Below are 26195 nucleotides of genomic sequence, written 5' to 3'. Positions count from 1 at the left end.
CATTGTAACATGCGTGACTCCTTTTCCTGCTCGTTGTACAAGTGACAGGCGCTCACCGCTGTAACGTTAGAGTAGTTGACAGGGAAAGCACACCGAAAATATCAAGCAAGAGCCTTTTATTGAGGAAAAGCTGTTATGTCTCAACCTTCGGGGCCCCTGGTCATCTGTTTTTGGCCAGCAAGATGCCTTGTAAGTTCAAAAGCCCTGGTCTGTTCTACTGTTACATCATGTTGATCTACAACCACTGTCTCCAGAAGGTCAAGTATTACCACCTTTTGTGGGAACACAGACGTATGGATGCATGGAATTGGTATGACATTTGCTGAAACCAGCGCAGTATCTAGGAGTAAACTAATGTGACTTGCCATGGGTGGCCTGACTGATGGATTTGAGAGTGTCCACGGGTGGTTTGTGTAACCCTTGAAAACCTGGACCAGCAAGTAAATAAGGCAGCTCGCTTTATTGGGAGCTAGGGCTGTTTAGAGTCTATTTCTGCGAAAGGATAACTGGGCGGCCATTTCCAGCCAAGAGTTGAAATAAATTTCGCCAGACATCAAACATTACGCGAGCATCTCTTTGCTTAGCCCGAACAGGTATCCTAAACGGCACTGAGCATATGATTTCCGGCGCGGGCTGTCAAGTTAAGTTGATGTAATCAACCAAGATAACTCCATGGCTATGTTTAGATTCGGTTTGCATACACAAGCGATTGAGCATTCAATCATAGAAGCTACTTGATGTGGGCCAAGCTCGGCCCGTAGAAAAGAAGAGGGTATCATACATACAACAAAGGTGGTAGACATATTGTCAGCCCACTGGCATCCGAGGCAGTACCCAATAAATGACATTTAACCCTACCTTGATATTAAGCTTATTGCCGGTGCTAGTAGGCCAGGCAATGGCTCTTTCACCCTTCATTTCCAGAAATCCCTTTCTAACTCAAATTTTGTATTAAAAGGAAGTTTTCCCTTTCATTGTTTGATATTTGGTACCTATATATATTCAATGTTATATTGACAAAAGGATCTACGTATCCTTATGCTCATGAGGTGCTGGCCTGAATACTGAAAGTTGGTTCTACTTCCTTTTTCGACTACGCAAAACGCTTTGAAACAAAGCCTTTGAACCTATACAGTCAGTGCAGCGACCTCGTTATAAGTAACAGTATCTTTCCTCCATATATGCATGGAAATTCATTGATATCCCAAGTTTGAGACAGTGGTGCCATCAGTCTGACGGTCTGGATAGCCTCACGTTAGCTTCTTATTTGAGTTCCTTTAGTCATCCGTATTATAGCCTTTGCTGCAACCCAGTGCAACATGAATCCTGAAGTATTCGAAAACGAGCGACAGAACATCTGGGCTTGTCTCGCCTCCCTCTCTCGAGAGACTCATCTTCACACAAATGAGCACATTGCTGAAATTCTTGAGCTGAATGGCGGCAAAGTTGAGCTTTTCAAGACCCTTACTAGCCCAGGGAATGTCTCCGGTCAATGTTTTCGTAATAGATGTGAGATGATCAAAATGGTCATGTTCGAGGTAAGTGATAAGCTCTTGCATCGGCCAGCTCATTCCGATACGAGGGTCCCCATGAAACATGAAGTCGTTACGGAGCATGCCGCATTAGCTGACCAAGGATCCATCAACTCCTGCCCCTGGAAGGCAACATATCGGCTTGTAAGCCAGATCAGTCGCAGCATTCTGATAGAGATCCTGGACATGCTTGCGATTTCAGTTGGTATGCTTACTATGCATCCGTATGATGACCAGGATGAGTTCTCTGTGACAATGGCCACACAAGCATATGCCAAAGATCAAGCCTGGGTAGAGGTACCTCTTCAAACTGAGACCTGGGCAGAGCAAAACTATCTCAGTTCTATGTGGGGATTTTTGCAGTACATTACCTCGAACTGCGATTGTAACCTCTGCCAAGGAAAGTATTCGCCGCAACAAGGCTACTGAGTCGGACCGGCCGTTATGGAATTTCCCTAATAGGTCGGTGGCATCTACAGTGATATACAGCCGAAGGTTCTTTGGCATATGCCAAACAAATAATTTGAATCTAACCTGCCTTACTCCAATAAATGTCTATTTTCCTCTTAATGATCCTATGAAAGCTACGCCTATTATATAATAGTGTCTAGTCCTACATGACTGCGCTTTTTCTATGTCTGTTCATACAGAGGTTCGAGCCTTAACTGCGAGCGAATAAGATAATGCCAAGCCAGGTTTCCTAGACGTCCTGGTGACTGTGCTAGATTTTCCCAACTAATACCGCCTAGTTGTGGTGACTGCTAGATCGCAGCAGTTAGGTCTCCGTGATCCTAGAATAACGCTTACGGAACTTTCCAGATAGGCAATGTTCAAGGGAACTAGAGAACTAGGAGTGACATTATCAGAACTCTGTAACTAATGAAGTTATAGCAAAGTGAAGGATATTGCCACCGTTTGGTGTGTGAATGACTTCAAGCAGCAAGTACGGTTCGTAGTGGCCGTATACAGATAATTAACGAGGCAGTTTTAGGCAACACATGAACATGGTCTTACTATGAGTTTCCGGAGTAGAGCCCCATTAAAGTCAGAACGTGCCCACTGCCATTTATAGCCCGCAGAAAGCAAGTGGGGGCCGTGACGCCAATCATTTCATACAAATTTCCATCCGCGATGCGGGCCAGACGCCCCTTGTCACGTGACATTCCCCCCATAAGCGACACCTCAGCAAGGACAACAGCGGACCTCCTGAGGTCACTTCCGCTTCCTCAGATTCCCTTGACTCCCCCTCCTCCTTTCTTATACTTCTTCATCTTCTCTTTCGTGACTCCTCCTTGCAGAGTTGCTTCCTCTCCTTTCCCTAATTTCTCTATTTCCTTTGGGCGTTCACTTGGGTGCATTAGGTCGTGCTGCGGCCTAAGTAAATATGGCGGCACTTCCCATCAAGTTTACGGAGCTGGTCAATGTGAGCATATCCGCGTCCATCATGGTACTCCATCTCTTGGTTTCAATGGCTAATCAGAATCTTTTCATAGTTGACCGAGGTTGGCATCGCGGTTCGTTTCCCTACCTGTACTTAGCCCCCAGGGTTCTGCAACGCGACAACGGGCTGCCCGGCTTTCCCGGACGCGCGCCCAAGCGGACACCTGTTATCTGTTGGCCGACTTGACTAACCTATTTCCTCAATTACAGCCTGCCTCCATTGGCTTCACGTCATGTGTAGGTAATCCCTCATCAACCTAAAATAAACAGACAGCGGGGGCAAGAGCTGACCGGCGATGGCCGCATCATAGACCCTCGAATCCGACCACTATGTCTGTGTACGCCAGAAGCTCAACGAAGATGAGAAGCCACAAGTCATCATCGTCAACCTCAAAAATAACAATGAGGTCATGCGCCGACCCATTAACGCCGATAGCGCCATCATGCATTGGACCAAGAACATCATCGCCCTCAAGGCCCAGGGCCGCACAATCCAGATATTCGACCTCGGCGCAAAGGCGAAGCTCAAGTCTGCCGTGATGAATGAAGATATCGTTTACTGGAAGTGGTTCAGTGAGAGGTCTTTGGGTTTGGTAACTGATAGCGCAGTGTACCACTGGGACGTCTACGACACTGCACAGGAGTCCCCCGTGAAGATGTTCGATCGACTTCCCAACCTCTCGGTACGTTGAAGGGCTTTGTATTATGCGAATTGACTGACTAACTTGATGTTTCTTAGGGGTGCCAAATCATCAATTACCGCGTCAACTCCGAAGAGAAGTGGATGGTCGTGGTTGGTATCAGCCAACAACAGGGCCGCGTCGTGGGCTCAATGCAGCTATACTCGAAGGAACGTGGCATTTCGCAATTCATTGAGGGTCACGCTGCAGCATTCGCTTCTATTCATGTCGAAGGCTCTCCATTACCACACCACCTCTTCTCATTCGCCGTGCGAACCGCTACTGGTGCCAAGTTACAAATTGCAGAGATCGACCACCAAGAACCCAATCCACGATTCCAAAAGAAGGCCGTGGAGGTCTTCTTCCCCCAGGAGGCCGTCAATGACTTCCCCGTGGCGATGCAGGTGTCCACCAAATATGACATTGTGTATCTTGTCACTAAATATGGATTCATCCACCTTTACGACCTGGAGACTGGCACCTGTCTGTTCATGAACCGTATCTCCAGCGAGACTATTTTCACTACTGCTGCCGACGCGGACGGTGCTGGCCTTGTGGGACTTAACCGTAAGGGACAGGTCCTCGCTGTCAGCGTCGATGAGAACAACATCATCAACTACTTGATGAGCAACCCTGCTATGTCCGGTCTTGCCGTGAAGCTCGCTTCGCGTGCTGGTCTCCCCCGGTGTTGACCACCTCTACCAACAGCAATTTGACAACTTTATTGCTCAGGGTGACTATGGTGAGGCTGCTAAGGTCGCTGCCAACTCTCCTCGTGGCTTCCTTCGTACTCCCGAGACCATCAACCGCTTTAAGTCTGCCCCTCAGACTGGACAGATGTCTGTCATCCTGCAATATTTCGGTATGCTTCTGGATAAGGGAACTTTGAACAGATACGAAAGTGTGGAGCTTGTCCGGCCTGTGCTGCAACAGAATCGAAAGCACCTGCTGGAGAAGTGGCTGCGTGAGAATAAGCTGGAGGCCTCAGAGGAACTCGGAGACATCATCCGACCATACGACATGGGTCTCGCTCTCGACGTGTACCTGAAGGCGAATGTTCCTCATAAGGCTGTCGCCGGTTTTGCTGAGACCGGACAGTTTGACAAGATCCTTACCTACTCTAAGGAGGTTGGATACCAGCCTGACTACACTCAACTTCTCCAGCACATTGTTCGTGTCAATCCCGAGAAGGGTGCTGAGTTTGCTACTCAGTTGGCCAATGAGGAGTCCGGTTCTTTGGTTGACCTCGAGCGCGTTGTGGATGTCTTCATGTCCCAGAACATGGTTCAGCAAGCTACTTCCTTCCTCCTTGATGCCCTCAAGGACAACAAGCCTGAACAAGGAAACCTGCAGACTCGTCTGCTTGAAATGAACCTGATCAACGCTCCTCAGGTAGCTGATGCCATTCTTGGAAACGAGATCTTCACTCACTACGATCATGCTCGCATCGCCAGTCTCTGTGAGGGTGCTGGGCTTATTCAACGTGCGCTCGAGAACTCGGACGATCCCTCTGTCATCAAGCGTAACATCGTACGCACCGACAAGCTGAGCCCCGAGTGGTTGATGAACTACTTCGGCCGCTTGTCTGTTGAACAGACTCTGGATTGCCTTGACACCATGCTCGAGGCCAACATCCGCCAGAACTTGCAGGCCGTTGTCCAGATTGCTATCAAGTTCTCCGATCTTCTGGGCCCTAACCGCCTCATCGACTTGTTGGAGAAGTACCGCACTGCTGAGGGTTTGTACTACTACCTTGGCAGTATCGTCAACCTGAGCGAGGATCCCGAGGTGCACTACAAGTACATCGAGGCTGCCACTCTTAACGGCCAGCTTACCGAGGTCGAGCGTATTTGTCGCGAGAGCAACTACTACAACCCAGAGAAGGTCAAGAACTTCCTCAAGGAGGCTAACCTCAGCGAGCAGCTTCCTCTGATCATCGTTTGCGACCGCTTCAACTTCATCCATGATCTGGTTCTTTACCTTTACCAGAACCAGCAATTCCGGTCCATCGAGACTTACGTGCAGAATGTCAACCCATCCCGTGCCCCTGCTGTTGTCGGGGGTCTCTTGGATGTTGACTGTGATGAGAACATCATCAAAAATCTTCTCGCTACTGTCAACCCATCCGTCATCCCTATCGATGAGCTCGTGTCCGAGGTTGAGAACCGTAACCGTCTCAAGCTGCTGCTACCTTTCCTTGAGGCTACTCTGGCTTCTGGCAACCAGCAGCAAGCTGTCTACAACGCTCTTGCCAAGATCTACATTGACAGCAACAACAATCCCGAGAAGTTCCTTAAGGAGAACGATCTCTACGATACTCTCATTGTCGGAAAGTACTGTGAGAAGCGTGACCCCAATCTCGCGTACATCGCCTACCGCAAGGGTCAAAATGACCTGGAACTCATCAACATCACCAACGAGAACTCCATGTACCGTGCCCAAGCTCGCTACCTTGTCGAGCGTGCTGATCCAGAGGTCTGGCACTTCGTGCTGAAGGAGTCCAACATCCACCGTCGTTCCCTGGTGGACCAGGTTGTTGCCACCGCCGTTCCCGAGTCCACTGAGCCTGACAAGGTCTCTGTTGCCGTCAAGTGCTTCCTTGAGGCCGATCTTCCTGGTGAACTGATCGAGCTGCTCGAAAAGATTATCCTGGAGCCCTCACCTTTCAGTGACAACACTAGCTTGCAGAACTTGTTGATGCTGACGGCTGCCAAGGCTGATAAGGGTCGTCTGATGGACTACATTCACCAGCTTAACGAGTTCTCTGCTGATGAGATTGCTGAGATGTGTATCAGCGTTGGTCTGTACGAGGAGGCCTTCGAGATCTACAAGAAGGTCAACAACTACTTGGCTGCCGTCAGCGTCCTTATTGAGAACATTGTCAGCATCGACCGGGCACAGGAGTTTGCCGAGCGTGTGGAGCTCCCTGATGTCTGGAGCAAGGTTGCCAAGGCCCAGCTCGATGGTCTTCGCGTCACCGACTCTATCGAGTCTTACATTCGTGCCGCTGACCCATCCAACTACGCCGAGGTCATCGAGACCGCCACCCATGCTGGTAAGGATGAGGACCTCGTCAAGTTCCTTCGTATGGCCCGTAAGACCCTGCGTGAGCCCGCTATCGACACCGCTCTCGCATTCTCCCTTGCTCGCCTTGACCAGCTTCCTGAGCTCGAGGACTTCCTTCGCTCTACCAACGTTGCAGACATCGAAGCATCGGGTGACAAGGCTTACGAGGAGGGTTACCACCAGGCTGCCAAGATCTTCTACTCCAGTATCTCCAACTGGGCCAAGCTTGCTACCACCTTGGTCCATCTTGAAGAGTACCAAGCCGCTGTCGACTGCGCCCGCAAGGCTAACAGCGTCAAGGTCTGGAAGCAGGTCAACGAGGCCTGTGTTGAGAAGAAGGAGTTCCGCCTTGCCCAGATCTGCGGTCTTAACCTCATCGTCCACGCCGAGGAACTTCAAACTCTTGTCCGCCAATACGAGCGCAACGGCTACTTCGATGAGCTCATTGCTGTCTTGGAGGCTGGTCTCGGTCTGGAGCGTGCTCACATGGGTATGTTCACCGAGCTGGGCATTGCCTTGTCGAAGTACCACCCGGACCGTGTCATGGAGCACCTCAAGCTTTTCTGGTCCCGTATCAACATCCCCAAGATGATCCGTGCTTGCGAGGAGGCCAACCTGTGGCCCGAACTTGTTTTCCTGTACTGCCACTACGATGAGTGGGACAACGCTGCCCTCGCGATGATGGAGCGCGCCGCTGATGCCTGGGAACACCACTCCTTCAAGGATATCATCGTCAAGGTTGCCAATCTGGAGATCTACTACCGCTCGCTCAATTTCTACCTGCAGGAGCAGCCCCTTCTGATCACCGATCTCCTCCAAGTGTTGACTCCTCGCATCGATGTCAACCGTGTTGTGCGCATCTTCCAGAGCTCCGATAACATCCCTCTGATCAAGCCCTTCCTGCTCAATGTGCAGACCCAGAACAAGCGAGCTGTGAACGATGCTATCAATGAGCTTCTGATCGAGGAGGAGGACTACAAGACTCTCCGTGACTCCGTGGACAACTACGACAATTTCGATGCCGTTGATCTTGCTCAACGCCTGGAGAAGCACGACCTCATCTTCTTCCGCCAGATCGCCGCCAGCATCTACCGCAACAACAAGCGCTGGGAGAAGTCTATTGCTTTGTCTAAGCAAGACAAGCTCTACAAGGATGCTATCGAGACCGCCGCTATGTCTGCCAAGCCTGAGATTGTTGAAGAGTTGCTCCGCTACGTAAGTGGAAACGCCAACCCTACCTCAACCTTTGAACATTGTCAACTAACAATAATTACTATAGTTTGTGGATATTGGCAGCCGTGAGTGTTACGTCGGTATGCTTTACGCTTGCTACGACCTCATCCGCCCCGATGTGATCATGGAGATTTCATGGCGCAAGGGCCTGCATGACTTCACCATGCCTTTCATGATCAACTTCCTCTGCGAGCAGACCCGGGCCATCGAGACCCTGAAGAAGGACAACGAGGAGCGCAAGTTAAGGGAGAAGAGCCAGAAGACCGAGGAAGACAACACTCCTATTCTGGGTGGCTCGCGTCTCATGCTTACCCAAGGCCCGGGGCCATCAGCCAGCCCTGCGCCGTACGGGCAAGTCAACGGCCTCACTCCCCAGGCCACCGGCTACCGGGCTTTCTGAGACTGATGCAACGATTCCCTCATATGTTTGTCATGCGCCGTTTCTTGCTCGATTTTTTTCTTTTATGTGTACCATAAAGCGAAGTGATGACCCCTTTGGTGTGCAGCAAAAGTCATGAGACTCCGGGGTTAGATGGACGGGCGGAGAGATGTGCCATAGGAGGACTTTCATGATGGTCCGTTAATTTGTTCTCTTTTATTATCCAATGTATTTTCCACCGGTTTTGCGTTCTCTTCTGCCCCCCTCGGCCTGGGTTGGTTTGATAGTAATCTGCATTGCGTTCCTTTATCAACCACAGAGCTATACTGTGCTCTCTGAATCTCCTAAGCTTTCCATCCATCCGACCTGACTTCTCATCCCACGTCACCACCCTGTCTTGTAATGGTTCATCTCTAGACCTTGCCTTTTTCCCATGGAGCCTCGGCCTCGGACTACAACCGTCCAAAATAAAAGCAGTATTCCCCTCCTACCACCACGTTCTGCTTCAAAGTCCCAGCTCCCAAAAATGTCCAATTAGTAGCAACTATGAATCAACCCCGGAAAAATCAAACCCATAGCCGCCCCGCCAAGGCAGCACGCTGCGGATCCAGCCTCACGTAGCAAGCGCCAAGCGCGCCAAGGCTCACCGACTATCCAACACGCCCGCCCAGCAAATGATCTGCCGTAGATCCAACGCCCAGAGCCTGATGTGACGGTGTCTTCTGCTAGTTTGTACGACCGGTCTCAAGGAGGTTCATATATGCCAGGTCTAGGCCGGGCTGCTGTGGCGGTTTCGGAGTTATAGCATGGTCTTGGTGCCTTGTTTGGTGTATAGGGAGCTGCTGTGGTCTTCGGGTGGTTCAAAATTTGGGGTGATATGCTTACAGATCTTCATGAGTTTCTTTTCTCAGGCCCCGGAGAGCACCTAGGTACTATAGCAACTACTGTGGTGATGATCTAGGGCGCGAGCTGTCTTATCCATTAATCCAGCCAGGCTCCACTGCTACTAAGTAGTGTCAGTCGAATCGGCAATATGTGAATTTTTAGAAATACACTGACTCCGCCCCAAGCGCCTGGAGCCTCCCGGATCCTTGCACTATCTAATGGCAGACAAAAGACCAAACCCCTGCAACGCGTAACCCCATCTTTCTCACCGGTCTGCAGAAACTATCTACCACCCTTATCGGTAGATCACTCGTACTAATGAGAGACAATGGGGCCGAGATCTTGGCAATGCTCCAAGCCGCCCCTGTCCAGCCATGCAGCTTCTCCGCAGCCGTCTCTCTGAAGCCAGACGGTTACGTTCTCTGGCTTCGTCGGTCTTACCAGCATGCCGAGCGCCCGTTCCCCGTGGAGGCAATTCAGCATGCGGTTTGGCACAACAGTGGGTGGATTTCCTCAGGCCGGTGGGGTGTATACGGCGGGTGCCAGGGCATGTGCCAAATATCGATCTGCTAGGCGAGCTATGGTGTTCCACTCTTGCGGTCACGGGGTTCGCTTTACTGCGGAATTATCTAGACCTCTCTTCGTAGCTCTCGTCCCATATACTCGTATATCTGGTATTACACGGGGGACCGAGATGCTCAGTCATATGGAGATCTGACGGAGAATGATTTATCCTGTGGAGAAAGCAGCTTTTTTTTTGTGTATGGCTGAAGGTGGGATAGATAGCTACAGGGATCATTGATATGGGCTTCTTTTCCCGTGGGGACATGGGTATTCAGATCGAATGCTAGAGCCAAGTGGCTCTGCTCCGGTGGAGAAATACCGCATCATCCATGCACGAGGGTCGCTTGAAACCGCCGAATGGCAGACGCTCGAGAGCTGATAAGGGGTCGCTAGCGGGGCGTACACAGGGATATTCTTAGGCGGTCGGCCACGGCAGAGGATAGGCAGGCGATCCTGCATATCGGGTTTCGGGTTAAGATTTGCCAGCTTTGCCAACTATTACGGTTTTAACTAGTACACGTCATAGATGGAGATCGGGAGGTTTAACCGTAGTGTCTGAAGCGATGGGCACGAGTGGACGCGTGGGGGGAGTGCGTGTCTAGATCTGACGACGGGAACGGGGGAGTATGATGTGCTCTACTGGGTTACCCGGGTAGGGTTTATCTCAGAATGCCAAATGCCAGCCGATTTGCAGGTATTACAAGCAGGAATTACAGCCACGGCTCTTGGCTGCTTGGCTGCTTGGCTACCAAAGAAAAATCAACACTGTCATACCTGGGCGGGAGATCACCGCTACGCCAAGCAGCAGTACCTGGCTGCCGCACTGGATTTACTAGATTGGCAATGTTCTACAGGTAGATCTGATCAGGAAAATTGCGAAATTGTGAAATTATGAAATCGGGCAATTGGAGGTGGGGAGCTTCAGGGCAAAGTCAGGCACATGGCAAAAAGGGCTTGGAGGGCCCGAACCACAGATCCTTTCCTCTAGAGATTGGGACGCATGACCAGGACGAATTCTTGACCGGAACCACAGCTCAGCTTGACCATTCGGGGCAAAATCTTCCAGTTAGAAAGGCAGGAAGAGGGAAAGGACAAGGAAATGAGGGAATTCGGAATGACTTTCCCCGAGGTCAAGGGCCTTTCCGCCTGGCGAGATTCCCCTTCAGATGGGAGATACTTCTGGCATGATTGGCTGCGACCAGTTCGTGTTCGTAGGGATCGAGAGTTCTCCGAATTTGCCCCGCGGTTGCTCCCAAGGGTTGAGGTTTCCCGCTGATATCCGTCCTGTCTCGGGAGGGGCTGTCTAGGAGACTAGACCTTCTTCGCTACTTTCCCCATGAGCCCATGAGGGCCCCGAGGGCCCGAGGTTGTCCTGTACCGGGTGCTTCCACCTATTCCACCCGATCTAAAGCCGTGGATAATATGAGCTTAGTCGGGAGATCTCGTCAGTGACAGTCTGGGGGTCCTAAATGGACTCAAGGGGAAACGCGTATTCTTATCGTGTCCGAGGATGGCGGGGATTCCTGACCAAGCCGACTTGTGAGGGCCAAATAAGCGGCTAAGCCGCGGAACAATTAGTAGCTCAGAACCCCAGTACCTCCCAATACCCGCAGGATAATCTTAGGCGATCTGATTGTCAATTTTGGGGGAGGACCCAGAAAATTGTTTTACGATTCTGTCAAAAGCAAAGCTATCAAGCCTGGGCGAATCCTTGGAAGGTCCCGGTGTACCGGTGAACGAAGTACCTGTTACCTCATTCCTGTACTCAACTCCGCCTCGGAAACTGCAGATCACTGGCAGCACTGTCCCCTCTTAATTTTTATCTTTATCTATCGGAAGCACCCCCCCCCCTTCCCCAGTCATCTTCTGCAACTTCCCTTCCTACCCTCCCCTGCAGAAACTCTTGAGTGGAACCATCTGTGGCAGAGTTTCTCTCCTTGTAATAGCGAACCGAAACCGGTGGGGTTCCCGTCCGGCGTTCTATCCGCAAGAGCTGCCAAACCCAAAGCTTTCATATAGTGAGTCACTGCCCGTCCGTCTTCTGCGTCCTGTCCTCAATTGCTTCGTATATGCTAGAGGCGTTGCATTCAAGGTCTTAGCGCAACTTGCTGACGGTCGCCCCCTTCCTAAAGATAGCTGTAGTTCGATCTCTGCACAATGGCTGCCCCGCATCGCCAGCCCGAGGAGGCGATCGATGACTCCGAGATGGTCGAGGACCATCACCAGCAGCACCAGGACTCCGTCCACCGGCGTCTGCGTGCTAACTCCACCATTATGCACTTCCAGAAGATCTTGGTGGCCAACCGGGGTGAAATCCCCATTCGTATCTTCCGTACGGCTCACGAGCTGTCCCTCCAGACTGTCGCCGTCTTCTCCTACGAAGACCGCATGGGTATGCACCGTCAGAAGGCCGACGAGGCGTACATGATCGGCCACCGCGGTCAATATACCCCCGTCGGCGCTTACCTGGCCGGCGACGAGATTATCAAGATCGCCAAGGAGCACGGCGTGCACCTGATCCATCCCGGCTACGGTTTCCTGTCGGAGAACGCCGAGTTCGCCCGAAATGTCGAGAAGGCTGGAATCGTTTTCGTCGGTCCTACTCCCGAAACCATTGACAGCTTGGGTGACAAGGTGTCAGCCCGTAAGCTGGCCATCAAGTGTGACGTCCCGGTGGTCCCCGGTACCGAGAACCCGCTGGAGAAGTACGAGGACATTAAGGCCTTCACTGATGAGTACGGCTTCCCCATCATCATCAAGGCCGCCTTCGGTGGTGGTGGTCGTGGTATGCGTGTGGTGCGGAACCAAGCCGATCTACGTGACTCATTCGAGCGTGCTACCTCGGAGGCCAAGTCTGCCTTCGGTAACGGCACGGTCTTCGTCGAGCGATTCCTCGACAAACCCAAGCACATTGAAGTCCAGCTGCTTGGTGACAACCAGGGCAATGTCGTCCACCTGTTCGAGCGGGACTGCTCCGTCCAGCGTCGTCACCAGAAGGTCGTGGAGATTGCTCCCGCCAAGGATCTTCCTATCGAGGTTCGCGACAAGATTCTCGCCGATGCTGTGAAGCTTGCCAAGTCAGTCAAGTACCGCAACGCCGGTACCGCCGAATTCTTGGTTGACCAGCAGAACCGCCACTACTTCATCGAGATCAACCCCCGTATCCAAGTCGAGCACACTATCACTGAGGAGATCACGGGTATTGATATCGTGGCTGCCCAGATTCAGATCGCCGCGGGTGCTACTCTTGAGCAGCTGGGCCTGACCCAAGACCGCATCTCTACTCGCGGTTTCGCGATCCAATGTCGTATCACCACCGAGGACCCGGCCAAGGGCTTCTCCCCGACACTGGTAAGATCGAGGTCTACCGTTCCGCGGGTGGTAACGGTGTCCGTCTGGACGGTGGCAACGGTTTCGCCGGTGCCATCATCACTCCTCACTACGATTCTATGCTGGTCAAGTGCTCTTGCCGTGGCTCTACCTACGAGATCGTCCGCCGCAAGATGCTGCGTGCCCTGGTCGAGTTCCGTATCCGTGGGGTTAAGACCAACATTCCCTTCCTTGCTTCATTGCTTAGCCACCCCACCTTCATCGATGGTACTTGCTGGACCACTTTCATCGACGATACCCCCCGAGCTGTTTGCTCTGGTCAGCTCGCAGAACCGTGCTCAGAAGCTTCTGTCCTACCTCGGTGACCTCGCTGTCAACGGCAGTAGCATTAAGGGTCAGATCGGCGAGCCCAAGCTGAAGGGCGAGATCATCAAGCCCATCCTCAAGGATGCCTCGGGCAAGCCCATCGATGTCTCTTCCCCCAGCCTCAAGGGATGGAAGAACATCATCGACACGGAGGGCCCCGCGGCGTTCGCCAAGGCCGTTCGATCGAACAAAGGCACTTTGCTCATGGACACCACCTGGCGTGATGCCCACCAGTCGCTGCTGGCCACCCGTGTGCGTACCATTGACATGCTGAACATTGCCCACGAGACCAGTCACGCTCTCGAGAATGCGTATGCCCTGGAGTGCTGGGGTGGTGCTACATTCGATGTCGCCATGCGTTTCCTCTACGAGGACCCCTGGGACCGTCTGCGCAAGCTCCGCAAGGCTGTGCCCAACATTCCCTTCCAGATGCTGCTGCGTGGTGCCAACGGTGTCGCCTATTCTTCCCTTCCCGACAACGCCATCTACCACTTCTGTAAGCAAGCCAAGAAGTACGGTGTGGACATCTTCCGTGTCTTCGATGCTCTCAACGACATCGACCAGCTTGAGGTTGGCATCAAGGCTGTCCAGGAGGCGGGCGGTGTGGTTGAGGCCACTGTGTGCTACAGTGGTGATATGCTGAACCCCAAGAAGAAGTACAACCTTGAGTACTACCTGGCTTTGGTGGACAAGATTGTCGCTTTGGGCACACACGTGCTTGGCATCAAGGACATGGCTGGTGTTCTCAAGCCCCAGGCCGCTCGCCTGCTGGTCGGCTCTATCCGCGAGCGCTACCCTGACCTCCCCATTCACGTCCACACTCACGACTCGGCCGGTACGGGTGTGGCTTCCATGATCGCCTGTGCCCAGGCTGGTGCCGATGCCGTCGATGCCGCCACTGACAGTCTGTCGGGTATGACCTCGCAGCCTAGCATTGGTGCCATCCTGGCCTCTCTCCAGGGCACCGAGCAGGACCTTAACCTTGATCTCACCCATATCCGTGCCCTTGACACCTACTGGGCTCAGCTTCGCCTTCTCTACTCTCCCTTCGAGGCCGGTCTCACCGGTCCCGACCCGGAGGTCTACGAGCACGAGATCCCCGGTGGCCAGCTGACCAACCTGATCTTCCAGGCGAGCCAGCTCGGTCTGGGCCAGCAGTGGGCCGAGACCAAGAAGGCCTACGAGGCCGCCAATGACCTCCTTGGCGATATTGTGAAGGTCACGCCTACCTCCAAGGTCGTCGGTGACCTTGCCCAGTTCATGGTCTCCAACAAGCTTACCTCGGAAGATGTTGTCGCTCGCGCCGACCAGCTCGACTTCCCGGGCTCCGTCCTGGAGTTCCTGGAGGGTCTGATGGGTCAGCCCTTCGGTGGCTTCCCCGAGCCTTTGCGGTCCAAGGCCCTGCGCAACCGCCGCAAGCTCGACAAGCGCCCCGGTCTCTTCCTGGAGCCCCTGGACCTTGCCAAGATCAAGGCCGAGATCAAGGAGAAATTCGGCTCCGCTACCGAGTGCGACGTTGCCAGCTACGCTATGTACCCCAAGGTCTACGAGGACTACCGCAAGTTTGTCGCCAAGTTCGGTGACCTCTCGGTGCTGCCCACCCGCTATTTCCTGGCCCGCCCCGAGATCGGCGAGGAATTCCACGTTGAGCTGGAGAAGGGTAAGGTGCTGATTCTCAAGCTCCTGGCCATCGGCCCCCTGTCCGAGCAGACCGGCCAGCGGGAGGTCTTCTACGAGGTCAACGGTGAAGTCCGCCAAGTTTCCGTCGACGACCAGAAGGCCTCTGTCGACAACGTCGCCCGTCCCAAGGCCGACGCTTCCGACAGCAGCCAAGTGGGTGCTCCCATGAGCGGTGTTGTTGTGGAGATCCGCGTCCACGATGGCCACGAGGTCAAGAAGGGTGACCCCATTGCGGTGCTGAGCGCCATGAAGATGGTAGGTTTTTTCTGTTCCTCGCTTGCCCGCTTGCAATTGATACTAACTTTGTATAGGAAATGGTTATCTCTGCGCCTCACAGCGGTGTGGTCTCCGGCCTCCAGGTCAAGGAGGGAGACTCTGTTGACGGCCAAGACTTGGTCTGCAAGATCGGCAAGGCTGCGTAAAAGTGACAATGAAAATTGGTTTGCTTCTGTATAAAGAGGTGTACCTTTCATGCGCGATGTGAACGATCATTTACAGCGATGGCTTTATCCATATCTTCCCGTGTCTTTCTTGCTTTTTTTTTCTTTCCTCTTCCGGTGGGATTCTTGGTTCCTGGCTCTATTAGGTTCGATAAATGGATTTCTGTTTCCTCTATTGTTTAACTTGCTCCCACCAACTCGGCTTCCCTTGAGGTAGGCCAGATGACGGCTATCTAGGGAGATCGTAGTCACTACTTGGAGCTTTTCGAGATTGTTGTACAAGGTTCTTCTATAGAGCTCCTTGAAGTCTATCATTGATTCTCCAAAGCTTCGTGACTGGGATAAAGGTACTGGAAATATCCAGATACGAGTGGGGGGTATATAACATTTATATCTACTTGTCATTGCTAGCCGATCCTCCCTAGTCCGAAGCAACTTCCTCTGCTCATTGGGATTCTATCCAGGCTATGTTTGTCACTGTGGGGCTTACCATTGTCGCAAGTCCAATAGCTACAATCCTCTTATAGAGCTTGGGAATTTAGTCCCAATGCTCTCAATTCATGGGTACCTCGCTGCTACTATAGTTATCACTTTGCTGACTCGCGAAACTGCTCTTGCGGGCTACCATTAGCTAACTACGCATTAATCATGATCTTCCAATCTGCGACAGCTACTACAGCTGTTCGAGTTACAGGCTCGAAATGTCTCCGCCTAGGCAGTAGTTGACGATCTAGAATTCAATCTGCCATGGAGCTTTCCCCGCATTTCGTCTTACGTCAAGGCGCAGCTCCACTTTCGGGGGTTAGCATTGCAGCTACTGCCAGTGAGGCTACCTGGATTACTCAAAGGATTATCTGTCTGGATTGCCTTCATTAGCTTCCGACTCACTATTACTATAGTAATTCGGGAGATCAGCACATGTCCTCTCTGACAGCTACTCATTAGGTTCTGCAATACGTAAACCCCTCAAGAAATCAGAGATCATGCCAGATCGAGCCAATAATTGCAAACAGTGGCACGCGACAGTATTGGATCCCTGGAGGATTGCGCCATATGACTCTGTCCCCCTCTTTTGCTCTGTGGTTAATAAGTCGCCGTTCTTATAACTAGGCTATAACCCCCTCCCTCCTGCATCCATCTACACCACAAGTAGTTTCAACCAGGTACGTCCTTTTTGTTCCTATAATACCTTCTCTACCCAACCACTGGTTTTCCCCTTCGTCCAAATCAGACAAGTATCCCCCCGCCCATGGCTCATTCCCGCATACCACATCCATGACGTCTTCTATCTTACCTCCCCCCGTGACATCAACCCCTCCTATACAGTCACGCATTTTCCCAAAATCCCATCAGTTATTTCTGATCTCCTGTGACGAGGAATCTTTCTCCATTGAGGAGAATTGCTCTAGTCTTCTCAAACATTAACTGATATCAACCAAGATAAATATCGATACGGACTACGTCCTCTTCGAACTATCCAACATGTCCGACTCCTCTCCGCGCTACTGGCGCGGCCAGCCAGGCGACCGTCATGAACACGGTAATGTCTGGGTGCCCGGTGGTCCAAAGTCACCCACTACAAAGGCCCCATGGGCTCCAACGCCAGAAATGATCGCTGCCCGCCGTGTAAGTCCCAAGTCCCAAACCGGCTCGAGACTCACCGAAAGACAACCAACCCCAACCCCAAAGATAGAGCAAAGCAAATGAAATGCAAGCAACAAGCTAATAGGACTAGGAATCCGATGCCTCCGCCTCCTCAGCCGGTGCAGCCACCAACGAACCGTACCTCCCGACGCTGTCTGAGCGACGCCGCTCAAGCGCCTCCTCGGGGACCCAGCTATTCTCGAACCTGCATACGCAGAAGCGGGAGTCGACGGATCCGGATGCGGCGGCGCGCAGAAAGAGTTATTCGGAGCAGCTGGCGAAGGGAGGGATGTTTTCGAAGCTTTGGGATGGGTATACGCGCGGAAAGTAGGGTTCGGGTTTCTTTGGGGGGGCACATGTGATTACACTAGGATGGATTTGAAATTTGATGCTCAGTATGGCAGTTATGTTTTGAGTTCAAGTGTTATACCCGTCTTTGGTAGCTGTAGAATGGTAGTCCTCACTAGTAGACCTTGAGCTGGGTATTAGTCCAGGTAGAGGTATCAAGGTATTACGTAGAACGATTTGTCTTTGGTGAAGTTTCGGTTTTGGTGGACTAGATAGATAAATAGATTCCTCCTTTATCGAGAGGCCAGATAATAGAATACGCCGGTTTATTCAAACCGTAGACCATGTGGTTGTGTCCAACTTGGAGTAGGCTTGTCGAGTACCGCTGGTCTTCTATGAATATGGAGACATAGACATCATGCCCATGGGCCATTCGAGGGGAGGTAATTTGTTTCACAAGACCATACCAATATAGAGGTATTTTGTGGTAAACTTCAAGTTGCTCTTGCAAGTCAAACCGAACAGTGGGGTAATCCCGAGACAATTCCCAAGAGCCTCAACCTACCACCGGGTTTTGGCTCACCAAGGTGGATAAAGGAACAAGATAATGTCGATCAGATAAGAGCAGACGCATGCCTGTGAGACAATTACACTCATGCCAATGGGTATCTGAAGGAGTGAGAACTAGTGGCCAACTATGCCACCTTGTCAGCTGGGCATCCTACCACTACAATCTACGACTACGCAAGAACGGCATCAGGTGTAGACAGCAACAAACGGAGATAGGCCAATTGGTACTCCACATAAGAAACTTATGGGAGACCGACTCTTTGATCCAGTCGAAACGGAATCAAGCGAGTCATGGCGGCATCAGACAAGTCCGAGCCAGCCACTCTTTTCACCAATGGTTATGCGGAAAACAACACCCTCTCGTGCAGCCTCCATTGTGAAAAGGAGAAATAAATCTTTTGTGAAGTGGTTGTAGATTCATGTCTCTAACACGCCTATCCTGAGTTGCCGTGATAGAATAAAAAAAAAAGATAAGAAAGGGTTCAGAACACCATTATCCGACGCAGAGATCAGGAGCCCGGTTGGGATTTATCATGGGTCCGTCCTGGGCCTAGTTTTTGGTTTTTTTCTTGTTTCCTTTTGCGGAAAGAAATTTTTGGCTCCCTTCGATGCATCGTAAATCACAAGATTTGAACACCCCCCGCGCTTCCTCATTTCATTGAGGCATTTACCGGACGATACCGTCGAAGCGGTTCTTGAACCACTTGATAGTCTCGGCCTGGGTGATCTTGTGGCTGGCACCGATGTGGGACTTCGCGCGGCGACGCTTAGCGACACGCTCACCGGGGCGGGTCCTAAAAAAGACAAAATTGTTAGTTCATGGCATACTGTGAGAACCAGATGCCGATGGCATATAGAGGGGAAAACGCACATGCAGCAGTAGAAGTCCATGCCGTAGATACCAATACCGGGGTCGTACTTGATACCCAGATCGATGTGCTCGGAGATACCGAAACCGAAGTTGCCAGTCTCGGAGAAGTTGCGCTTGCGGAGCTCGTATTCCTTGACCTTGAGGCCACGCTCGATAATCTCCTCGGCCTTGGCGCCACGGACGGTGACGTGGACGGAGATCTTTTCGTTACGACGAATACCGAAGGTACGGACGGTGTAGCGGGCCTTGCTGTAGACGGGGGTCTGACCGGAAAGCTGCTCCAACACCTTGGCGGCACGAGTAAGTCTGTCACCAGACTCGCCGACGGAGATGTTCAGCACGAGCTTCTGGACGCGAAGCTCGCGCATAGGGTTGGAAGACTTGTCCTTGGCGTCCGACTGCATCGCTAATTAGAGTCTGCAACAGATATTGGGTGGTTGTAGCGAGTGCTGGGAACCTACCATGGCGACTGGGTGTGTTGGGCGTGGAGGTTGTCGACGAGATGAGAATCTAAAGAAAACCGTAAAAGCGGTTTGTGTGTGGGCTCCACAATCACGGGACCGTGGCCGCCGGTCAGGTGACTCTGAAGCGAAGCGAGAGGGTCAGGTGATCAACGGTCGACAGATATGGGGTCGACCCGATAAGGGCGGTGGAGGAGGCCAAAAAAAATACGTGGATGAGTCAGCGGCTCCCAGTTGGGAACTTCAAAGTCTAGACAACGCGCCAAAGCAGAGCTCTAGCTTCTCCACGAATTCTCGTAACCCCCATCGCGCGATCCCGTCCAGCAAATAAAGCTTCGTGCTTTGCCGTGGAACCTTCTTTTTTTGACCTCAAGTCGCATTCGTGCGCGTCGTAGCTGGTCATGGCTACTAACAAGCAGGGAAAGATGGTATGTCCTGATTCTTCTGTGTGAGCTCCTCACACGCTCAATGGCACAGGCTAACTTGCGGTTTTCTTTTTTCTAGATCAACTACGTGAGTCCAAGAAACAACACCCAAATCTCGGTTGTTGGGAATCCTAACATGACTAGATCAATTACCGCATGCGCATTACCCTCAACGATGGCCGACAGATGATCGGTCAAATGCTAGCTTTTGATAAGGTCCGCGTTAATGCCCGCTACCCTGTCTTCTCCAAGGTTGAAAACTAACGATACCTCCCTACAGCACATGAACCTCGTTCTCGCCGACACAGAAGAGTTCCGCCGTCTCAAGCGCAAGAACAAGACCCCCGCCGGAGCCAACGAGAAAGTAGAAGTGGAAGAAAAGCGCACTCTGGGCCTCGCCATCATCCGTGGCGCCCAGGTTGTCTCTTGCTCTGTTGATGGTCCTCCCCTGCCGACCCCTCTGCTCGTCTCGGTACCAACACTGGCGGTGGTGGTGCTGCCACCCTTTCTACCGGGCCCGGTATCAGCAAGCCCGCTGGTCGTGGCCTGCCGATTGGCCTCAGTGGCCCAGCTGCTGGCGTCGGCGGTCCTGCACCCCCCGGTGGCTTTGGAGGCTTCCCTCCCGGTGGTTTTCCCGGTGCCCCTCCTGGATTCGCCGGCCGTGGCGGACCCCCAGGTGGTCCTCGTGAGTTATCTGTCCTAACCCCCCCCCTTAGTTTTTGCTAAAGCTCATGCCTTTCTTTTCTTTCTTTTTAGCTGGTTTCGTTCCTCCTCCAGGATTTGCGCCAGGAGCTCCTCCGGGCGGCCCACGTAAGTTCTCCTCGAGCCCTCGCTGCGACCACCTCTAACAACACTTCATGTTCAGCTGGATCCTTCCCTCCCCCGGGTTTCCAGCCTCCAGGCCAGGGACGTGGATACCCTCCCCCAGGATTCGGTGGCCGATGATTTCATGTTTCTAAGCTGGGAGAAGACAGGACTCTTCTATCGCGTGATACCAAGTGCAAGCAAGATATGACAAAGTTTGACTAAACAGGGAAGCGCTAGGTAGTGGCGTAAAGGATCAGCAATTAAAAATCTAGTTGATATTTTGAGCTTTTCTACATCCTTGGAACTCCTATGTTATTCAAAGTAAGGACTCGTGACAGGAAGTATTGCTTGTCATCACGGACCTAGGCAGCTGCCTCAGGCGCAGGCCCTGTAACCTCCCAGGAGGTTTGGTGATTTGATAGGCTAACGAATTCAATGTTCTTCGAGTTTACAATAGACATTGGAACGTTGCGAGGTTCGCTCATGTGCAGAGCGGTCGGGGTAGCAACGCTATGCCAATGCTAGTGAGTACTCCAACGGAGTTCAACCTTGGAACTTACAGGTTCCATTCCAGAGTTGGTCACGCTGTTGCTCTTTGAACCTCTTTTTTCATGAAACTGCAACATTGCGGGGCTGTGTCGGATGCCTTCCAAGTTCAAGTTGGATGAAGAAAAATCTGTGACTTGAACACCTAGGTAATGGGCGATCCTAGTTCAAGATAAGATCTGCCCTGACAAGCGGCAATAGGTGGACCCCCAGATATATAGTTCACATACATCCTATTCCTAGCTTCAAGTCCTCACATTCCACGTCCAAGTCTCATAATTAGTTACTCAAATATCGGAAAGACTACTAGTGTTAAAGAAAGAGCGCCTTCGTTTCACATCGTCAAACCCTATTATCTGAGAAGTTGTACCTGACAAAGTAGGGGAAAGGATCCAGTCACCGGGCACGTGACATGGGGCCGACGCCGGCTCTGCATCGACTCGATTCCGCCATGAAACCCCGTCTCGACCTCACCGCGACCTTTCCCCAAGTTTCCTTCGCCCAGAAACTGTCACCATGGCCGCCGCTATCAAGGCAATCAACGCCAAGATCCGCTCCAACAAGGTGACGGACTACCTCTGCTCAACCCGTACGTATCCATGTTCAATCTCTTCCCCGAATTTCCTGCCATTTCCGTACCGAGATCGGCTGCAACAACAATGCCTCGAGTTTCGAGTAATGGAACCAGCATTTGAAATGGGGTTCCACAGTGGCTGTTGAGGTTGGAGAAGGATCACACAACTGTTTATTCATTGTTCTGTCATTACGAATCTGGGCATGCCGCAGATTACGATCACGCTGCTAACATTGCTTATTCCTGCAGATTTCTGGGGCCCGGCCTCCAACTTCGGTATTCCTTTGGCTGCGGTGATGGACACTCAGAAGGATGCTGAGCTGTATGTATAACGGTCCTTAATCAGGGGATATCCCCAATCCCCAAGCCATCCTGAGCTTATCAGCTCCCTTTTTGGGACCGCTCACTAATCTCACCCCTGCAGTATCTCCGGTCCCATGACCGGCGCTCTGATCCTTTACGCCGCTACTTTCATGCGCTACGCTTTGGCTGTCACCCCCAAGAACTACCTTCTGTTTGCTTGCCACTTGACCAACTTCGGTGCTCAGACTACCCAGGGATACCGTTATCTCGCCTACTGGAAGTACGTTTAACCCCGCCCCTTTCGTCGCATGCCCTGCGTACAGACACTCTGGTTTGTATTCTTGGGATTTGGTGCTGACTCGGTTTGTTATAGCTGGGGAGGACGTGAGGCGCAGCTCGCCGAGAAGGCTAAGCAGGGTGCCCAGGCTGCTGAGGCTGGTGCGTAAAGAGTCGGATTCTACAAAAGCTATTACGACATCGACTCACATAATCTAACTCCATCGCACGTCTGGTTTGAATGACCAGTGTTTTTGTATTCCGGAGATGGAAGAGATGGTAATCTATCGCAACAACTAATGGGGCGCTGATAGAGGACGATACCAAAGAGCTGGTGGTTTGGGCTGGTAAGCTACGGATTCATTCTTGACTCATTGTGCTTGACTCGGCCACTGTACATAGATCTATTGAATCAATTCGGGTTTCTCAAAGCATGCTGGAACAACGGAAAGTTTGCTGCATTCAAATTTGTACCAAGGGAGCTTAGATGACTACGGAGCATGACCACCGCCGAACTGAGCTCAACTCCCCTTGACGATTATCTGCTGTACAATTTTGTCAAAAATACATCAAAGTCACCACGCCAAACATCACAGAACTTAAATCGCCAGGAAAACCCGAATGCTCAGCCAGAAGCCGGGAGCAAATTATCAGAAAAATTAAAAAAAAATACAAAACAACCCCCCCCCCCTCAACCAAGGTACCTACTCTAAGGTTAAGGCTCCATCTCTGTCATTGGGAATGTATCATGCCTGGGAATTTGCTGACCAGAAGTACTATACCATCCTACTACCGTATTTAGGAAACAGCATGGTCCTCAGATCATGAGGAAGCCGAAGCTTCTACTTTGAAGTGGGAAGATGTTCAATATGGAAAACTCCTTGTTTATGCAACATACTAGGTAGATTGACAGGAACGGCGGATTTTATACAAAAAAGACAACCAGTAGAAAGGCTTAAAAGCGAGAAACCCTTAACACCAAGATCGTGATTCTTCCCTGATGCAAAGGCCAAACGAATAGTACCATGCCAATCAAGAGTAAAGGCACAGGAGATGGAGGCAAAAAGAGAAGCTCACGTTGTGATGTCACCGATTAGTTCCCAGGAGAATCACAATAGCCGGGACTTGGAGCAGCTTGGCCACCCATCCAGTTTTGGATAGTGAGAAACGTGGTATATATGCATACAATGCCACCAAAGACGGCGAGAACAACATCCGCAATTGCCTGGCGTTTGGAGCCGGCGCAACCGCGCAGATGGAGGAGTGGCTATAGAGAGATGGTGGTTAGTACATAGCTGGTACGACGTAATGCCCGGATCACTTACTGGATAGACGTAGATCAATGGGACGCAAGCAAAGCTTCCTACAAGGGCAACAAATTTATCCAAATCGTCTGCACCAGCCCAGGCAACGACAGCACAGACGAGAACTAGGAAGAAGCGGAAACCATTCTTCTGCCACTTTATGTATGGATTGTACTTCCCACTCCGCGTGAACAGCTCGTTCTCCATGATACGGATGGCAGGGAAGAGCTGGAGTGGCGTACTCAGCAAGATAGCGAGCGAATAGAGAAGTTGGACCACGTTGACAAATTTGTCGTCTTGCGGCAGATTAAGAAGGATAACTGTTTTCGTCGCAGAGCCATAAGCCGCGTAGCTAAGAGCACCGGCGGAAAGGAAAATCAGCGTGATTATTACCATGACACCGGCCAAGACACCAGGGAAGCGTTGGGGCTGCTTCATCGATTCTTGGATAGGGATAATAAGTCCAACCCCCTCATAGGTGAAGATAGCCGTGCCGATGAACATGGACCAAGTCGCGGGATTGAACGAAATGACATCCGAGATACCCCCGTTTCCGATCAAAGTCACAGCATCGTAATAATAGATGTAGAGCAGACCCAAAAGAATGAAGACATCGGCGATAAGGGCGGTGAAACCAAGCTTGCTGATATCACGAATGAGTGACAATGGCAAGAAGATGATGAGCTGCACCAAAACCATAACCTTGATGTCAATGAAAGACTTGCACTTGCTCACGGCCAAGACAAAAGCCTGCAGATTTTGGGAGACGAAGACAATGTATGCGGACACGAATCCCAGCTGACTGAGGACAATAGATCCGAGAATGATGCGACGCATATGCTTGCCGTACAGGATTCCGCCAATATCACCGAACGATCCTTCGATTCTCATGCGGGTGTTGACCAGCAGGATAAATGCGTAATAACTCAGCAACGAGACAGCAAGTAGAACAAGGGAACTGAACAGCAGACCCCCATTCAAGAATGCTCGAGGAAGGAAGAGGATTCCGGTGCCCACGAAAGACTTGAGAAGTAGAAGAACAGCACCGGTGGTGGTTGAAGTTCCTGCAGGTGCTCGCTGCTTATGCTTCCTCTTCCGAACCCTTCGGCGTGCATTATCGCCTTGTAGCAGAGCTGCGTCTTCTCCCGACTCTCGGCCCTCGTCTTGGTCATCCCAGTTACCCGACGAAAAGTACTCATCGGGTCCCAAAACCTCGTCATCTTCCTCGAGTTCCTCACCAGCAAAGTGGCCGTACAGCGTCAGGAATTCTAGGAAGTTCGTTGTCGGCAGCTGAGGTTGAGGAGGTGCACCTCCATGATTCGATCCATGGGTACTTCCGCGATGAGGACTGGCTGCAGTCCGGCGCAAGAAATCACGTCGAAATCCTCCGGGAATTAAAATGGTCTGGATATCCTCTGTCTGAGTCTCCGGAGTTGGTCGACTGATACTGAAACTTTTACTGCGGGCAAAGCGGTTCTCTGATTCCGCATCCTCGGCCCAACGATATACTTCTCGGGTCATATCACCACCTTGAAGTTGAAGGCTCGAGAAATTCTCGTCACCAATGCTGGTACCGAGCTCAGGACCTGTTTCACGGTGGTCGGTGGCATGTTGTGGGAGGACAAGGTGTCGCTTCACCACCTCTGGGTCCTCAAGTGGGGGATTTGCTTCCCCAACACTTCTCATATCGAAAGATCCATATTGCGAGTTGATCGCGCGGTTCTCCACAGCCGAATGAAGCCCGGCAGGCTCCCCAGCTCGTGAGGGGGTCCCGAGTCTTGGGGGTGACCGGCCGAGGCTCTCCTGGAGCTGGGACGCAATCATCGACTGACCGGGGCCTGGAAGTGAGGGCGGATAAGGCACAGCGCGGAAGTCATGATCGGAGGCCACTGTGCCGGATGTAGTTATAGGGCGACTGGAGGGAACACCCTGGCGCGATGACGGAGAAGTTCCAAATGCCGGAGACGACGGAACAGGTGAAGCAAGTCGAGCAATCGAGGCTTGTCGATTTGAACCATCAGGGGCTGGCGAAGTCGAGCGAATTGAGGAGGCCGAAATGGGTAAAGATCGAGAGGGGTTCTGCGAGGAGCTCTCGCCGTTGTCCGCCATGTTGGCAGCTCCTGATTTCAATTAAGAATGTGGGGTTCAGGGCATCTAGGAGACACAAAAAGCGGGCAGCCAAGTCGACGATGCCCTATGCCCAGAGGACAGAAGCTAGATATACAGAGCAATGGAATCGACGTTCCTAGGGACTAGAGACGAAGAAGAACTGTCACGTCCAGGAGTGGATCGGCGAGTGCGGGTCACACACTGGCAAGCCCGGGGCTCGACATTTTGCATTGTTTGTTCTCCCCGAACGTCATTGCGCGTTTGGTGACGTCCGCGGCGTTAACATCGAGTTTATATCTTTGCTTTTGTTTTGGTGGGCGCGGTTTATTAGTCTTCTAGATCGTGTCTTCTTCTCATTATTTCTCTCACAGCCTATCTTTCCCCCCCTCATGTTTCACCGGTAGCCGATTGTGCTTGAACGC

The 26195-nt window shown here is 51.8% G+C and overlaps 10 protein-coding genes across 10 annotated transcripts; 8 read left to right on the top strand and 2 right to left on the bottom strand.

Moving 5' to 3' along the window:
• Window positions 1–1319: 1319 nt before the first annotated feature.
• On the top strand, window positions 1320–1961 carry N7468_006641 (uncharacterized protein; the record flags this gene model as incomplete). The annotated part of the gene is made up of 1 exon (XM_058475937.1): window positions 1320–1961. The coding sequence occupies one exon, from the start codon at window positions 1320–1322 to the stop codon at window positions 1959–1961; it is 642 nt and encodes a 213-aa protein (XP_058328827.1).
• A 955-nt stretch (window positions 1962–2916) lies between these two features.
• Window positions 2917–8351, top strand: N7468_006640 (uncharacterized protein; the record flags this gene model as incomplete). The annotated part of the gene is made up of 7 exons (XM_058475936.1): window positions 2917–2979; window positions 3026–3046; window positions 3183–3209; window positions 3284–3655; window positions 3712–4305; window positions 4361–7933; window positions 7998–8351. The coding sequence occupies 7 exons, from the start codon at window positions 2917–2919 to the stop codon at window positions 8349–8351; spliced, it is 5004 nt and encodes a 1667-aa protein (XP_058328826.1).
• Window positions 8352–9533: 1182 nt separating this feature from the next.
• N7468_006639 (uncharacterized protein) lies at window positions 9534–9788 on the top strand (the record flags this gene model as incomplete). The annotated part of the gene is made up of 1 exon (XM_058475935.1): window positions 9534–9788. The coding sequence occupies one exon, from the start codon at window positions 9534–9536 to the stop codon at window positions 9786–9788; it is 255 nt and encodes an 84-aa protein (XP_058328825.1).
• A 2148-nt stretch (window positions 9789–11936) lies between these two features.
• Window positions 11937–15577, top strand: N7468_006638 (Pyruvate carboxylase; the record flags this gene model as incomplete). Its single annotated transcript, XM_058475934.1, has 2 exons — window positions 11937–15410; window positions 15467–15577. The coding sequence occupies 2 exons, from the start codon at window positions 11937–11939 to the stop codon at window positions 15575–15577; spliced, it is 3585 nt and encodes a 1194-aa protein (XP_058328824.1).
• A 1500-nt stretch (window positions 15578–17077) lies between these two features.
• On the top strand, window positions 17078–17570 carry N7468_006637 (uncharacterized protein; the record flags this gene model as incomplete). The annotated part of the gene is made up of 2 exons (XM_058475933.1): window positions 17078–17221; window positions 17331–17570. 2 exons carry the CDS (start codon window positions 17078–17080, stop codon window positions 17568–17570), a joined length of 384 nt encoding a protein of 127 aa, XP_058328823.1.
• A 1194-nt stretch (window positions 17571–18764) lies between these two features.
• N7468_006636 (60S ribosomal protein uL5) lies at window positions 18765–19372 on the bottom strand (the record flags this gene model as incomplete). Its single annotated transcript, XM_058475932.1, has 2 exons — window positions 18765–18891; window positions 18969–19372. The coding sequence occupies 2 exons, from the start codon at window positions 19370–19372 to the stop codon at window positions 18765–18767; spliced, it is 531 nt and encodes a 176-aa protein (XP_058328822.1).
• A 58-nt stretch (window positions 19373–19430) lies between these two features.
• Window positions 19431–19760, top strand: N7468_006635 (uncharacterized protein; the record flags this gene model as incomplete). Its single annotated transcript, XM_058475931.1, has 1 exon — window positions 19431–19760. The coding sequence occupies one exon, from the start codon at window positions 19431–19433 to the stop codon at window positions 19758–19760; it is 330 nt and encodes a 109-aa protein (XP_058328821.1).
• Window positions 19761–19830: 70 nt separating this feature from the next.
• On the top strand, window positions 19831–20869 carry N7468_006634 (small nuclear ribonucleoprotein-associated protein; the record flags this gene model as incomplete). Its single annotated transcript, XM_058475930.1, has 5 exons — window positions 19831–19857; window positions 19999–20070; window positions 20135–20539; window positions 20611–20664; window positions 20756–20869. 5 exons carry the CDS (start codon window positions 19831–19833, stop codon window positions 20867–20869), a joined length of 672 nt encoding a protein of 223 aa, XP_058328820.1.
• An 854-nt stretch (window positions 20870–21723) lies between these two features.
• N7468_006633 (pyruvate transporter MPC1) lies at window positions 21724–22530 on the top strand (the record flags this gene model as incomplete). The annotated part of the gene is made up of 4 exons (XM_058475929.1): window positions 21724–21796; window positions 22031–22103; window positions 22206–22368; window positions 22408–22530. 4 exons carry the CDS (start codon window positions 21724–21726, stop codon window positions 22528–22530), a joined length of 432 nt encoding a protein of 143 aa, XP_058328819.1.
• Window positions 22531–23453: 923 nt separating this feature from the next.
• On the bottom strand, window positions 23454–25773 carry N7468_006632 (putative amino acid transporter; the record flags this gene model as incomplete). Its single annotated transcript, XM_058475928.1, has 2 exons — window positions 23454–23627; window positions 23686–25773. The coding sequence occupies 2 exons, from the start codon at window positions 25771–25773 to the stop codon at window positions 23454–23456; spliced, it is 2262 nt and encodes a 753-aa protein (XP_058328818.1).
• Window positions 25774–26195: the final 422 nt, after the last annotated feature.

The sequence above is a fragment of the Penicillium chermesinum genome (genome assembly GCF_028974085.1).
Source record: "Penicillium chermesinum strain IBT 19713 chromosome Unknown utg000005l:1.0-4115287.0:1.0-4118363.0, whole genome shotgun sequence".
NCBI lineage: Eukaryota > Fungi > Ascomycota > Eurotiomycetes > Eurotiales > Aspergillaceae > Penicillium > Penicillium chermesinum.
The sequence above is the reverse complement of the archived record's forward strand: the minus strand, read 5'-3'. Positions and strand labels throughout refer to the sequence as shown.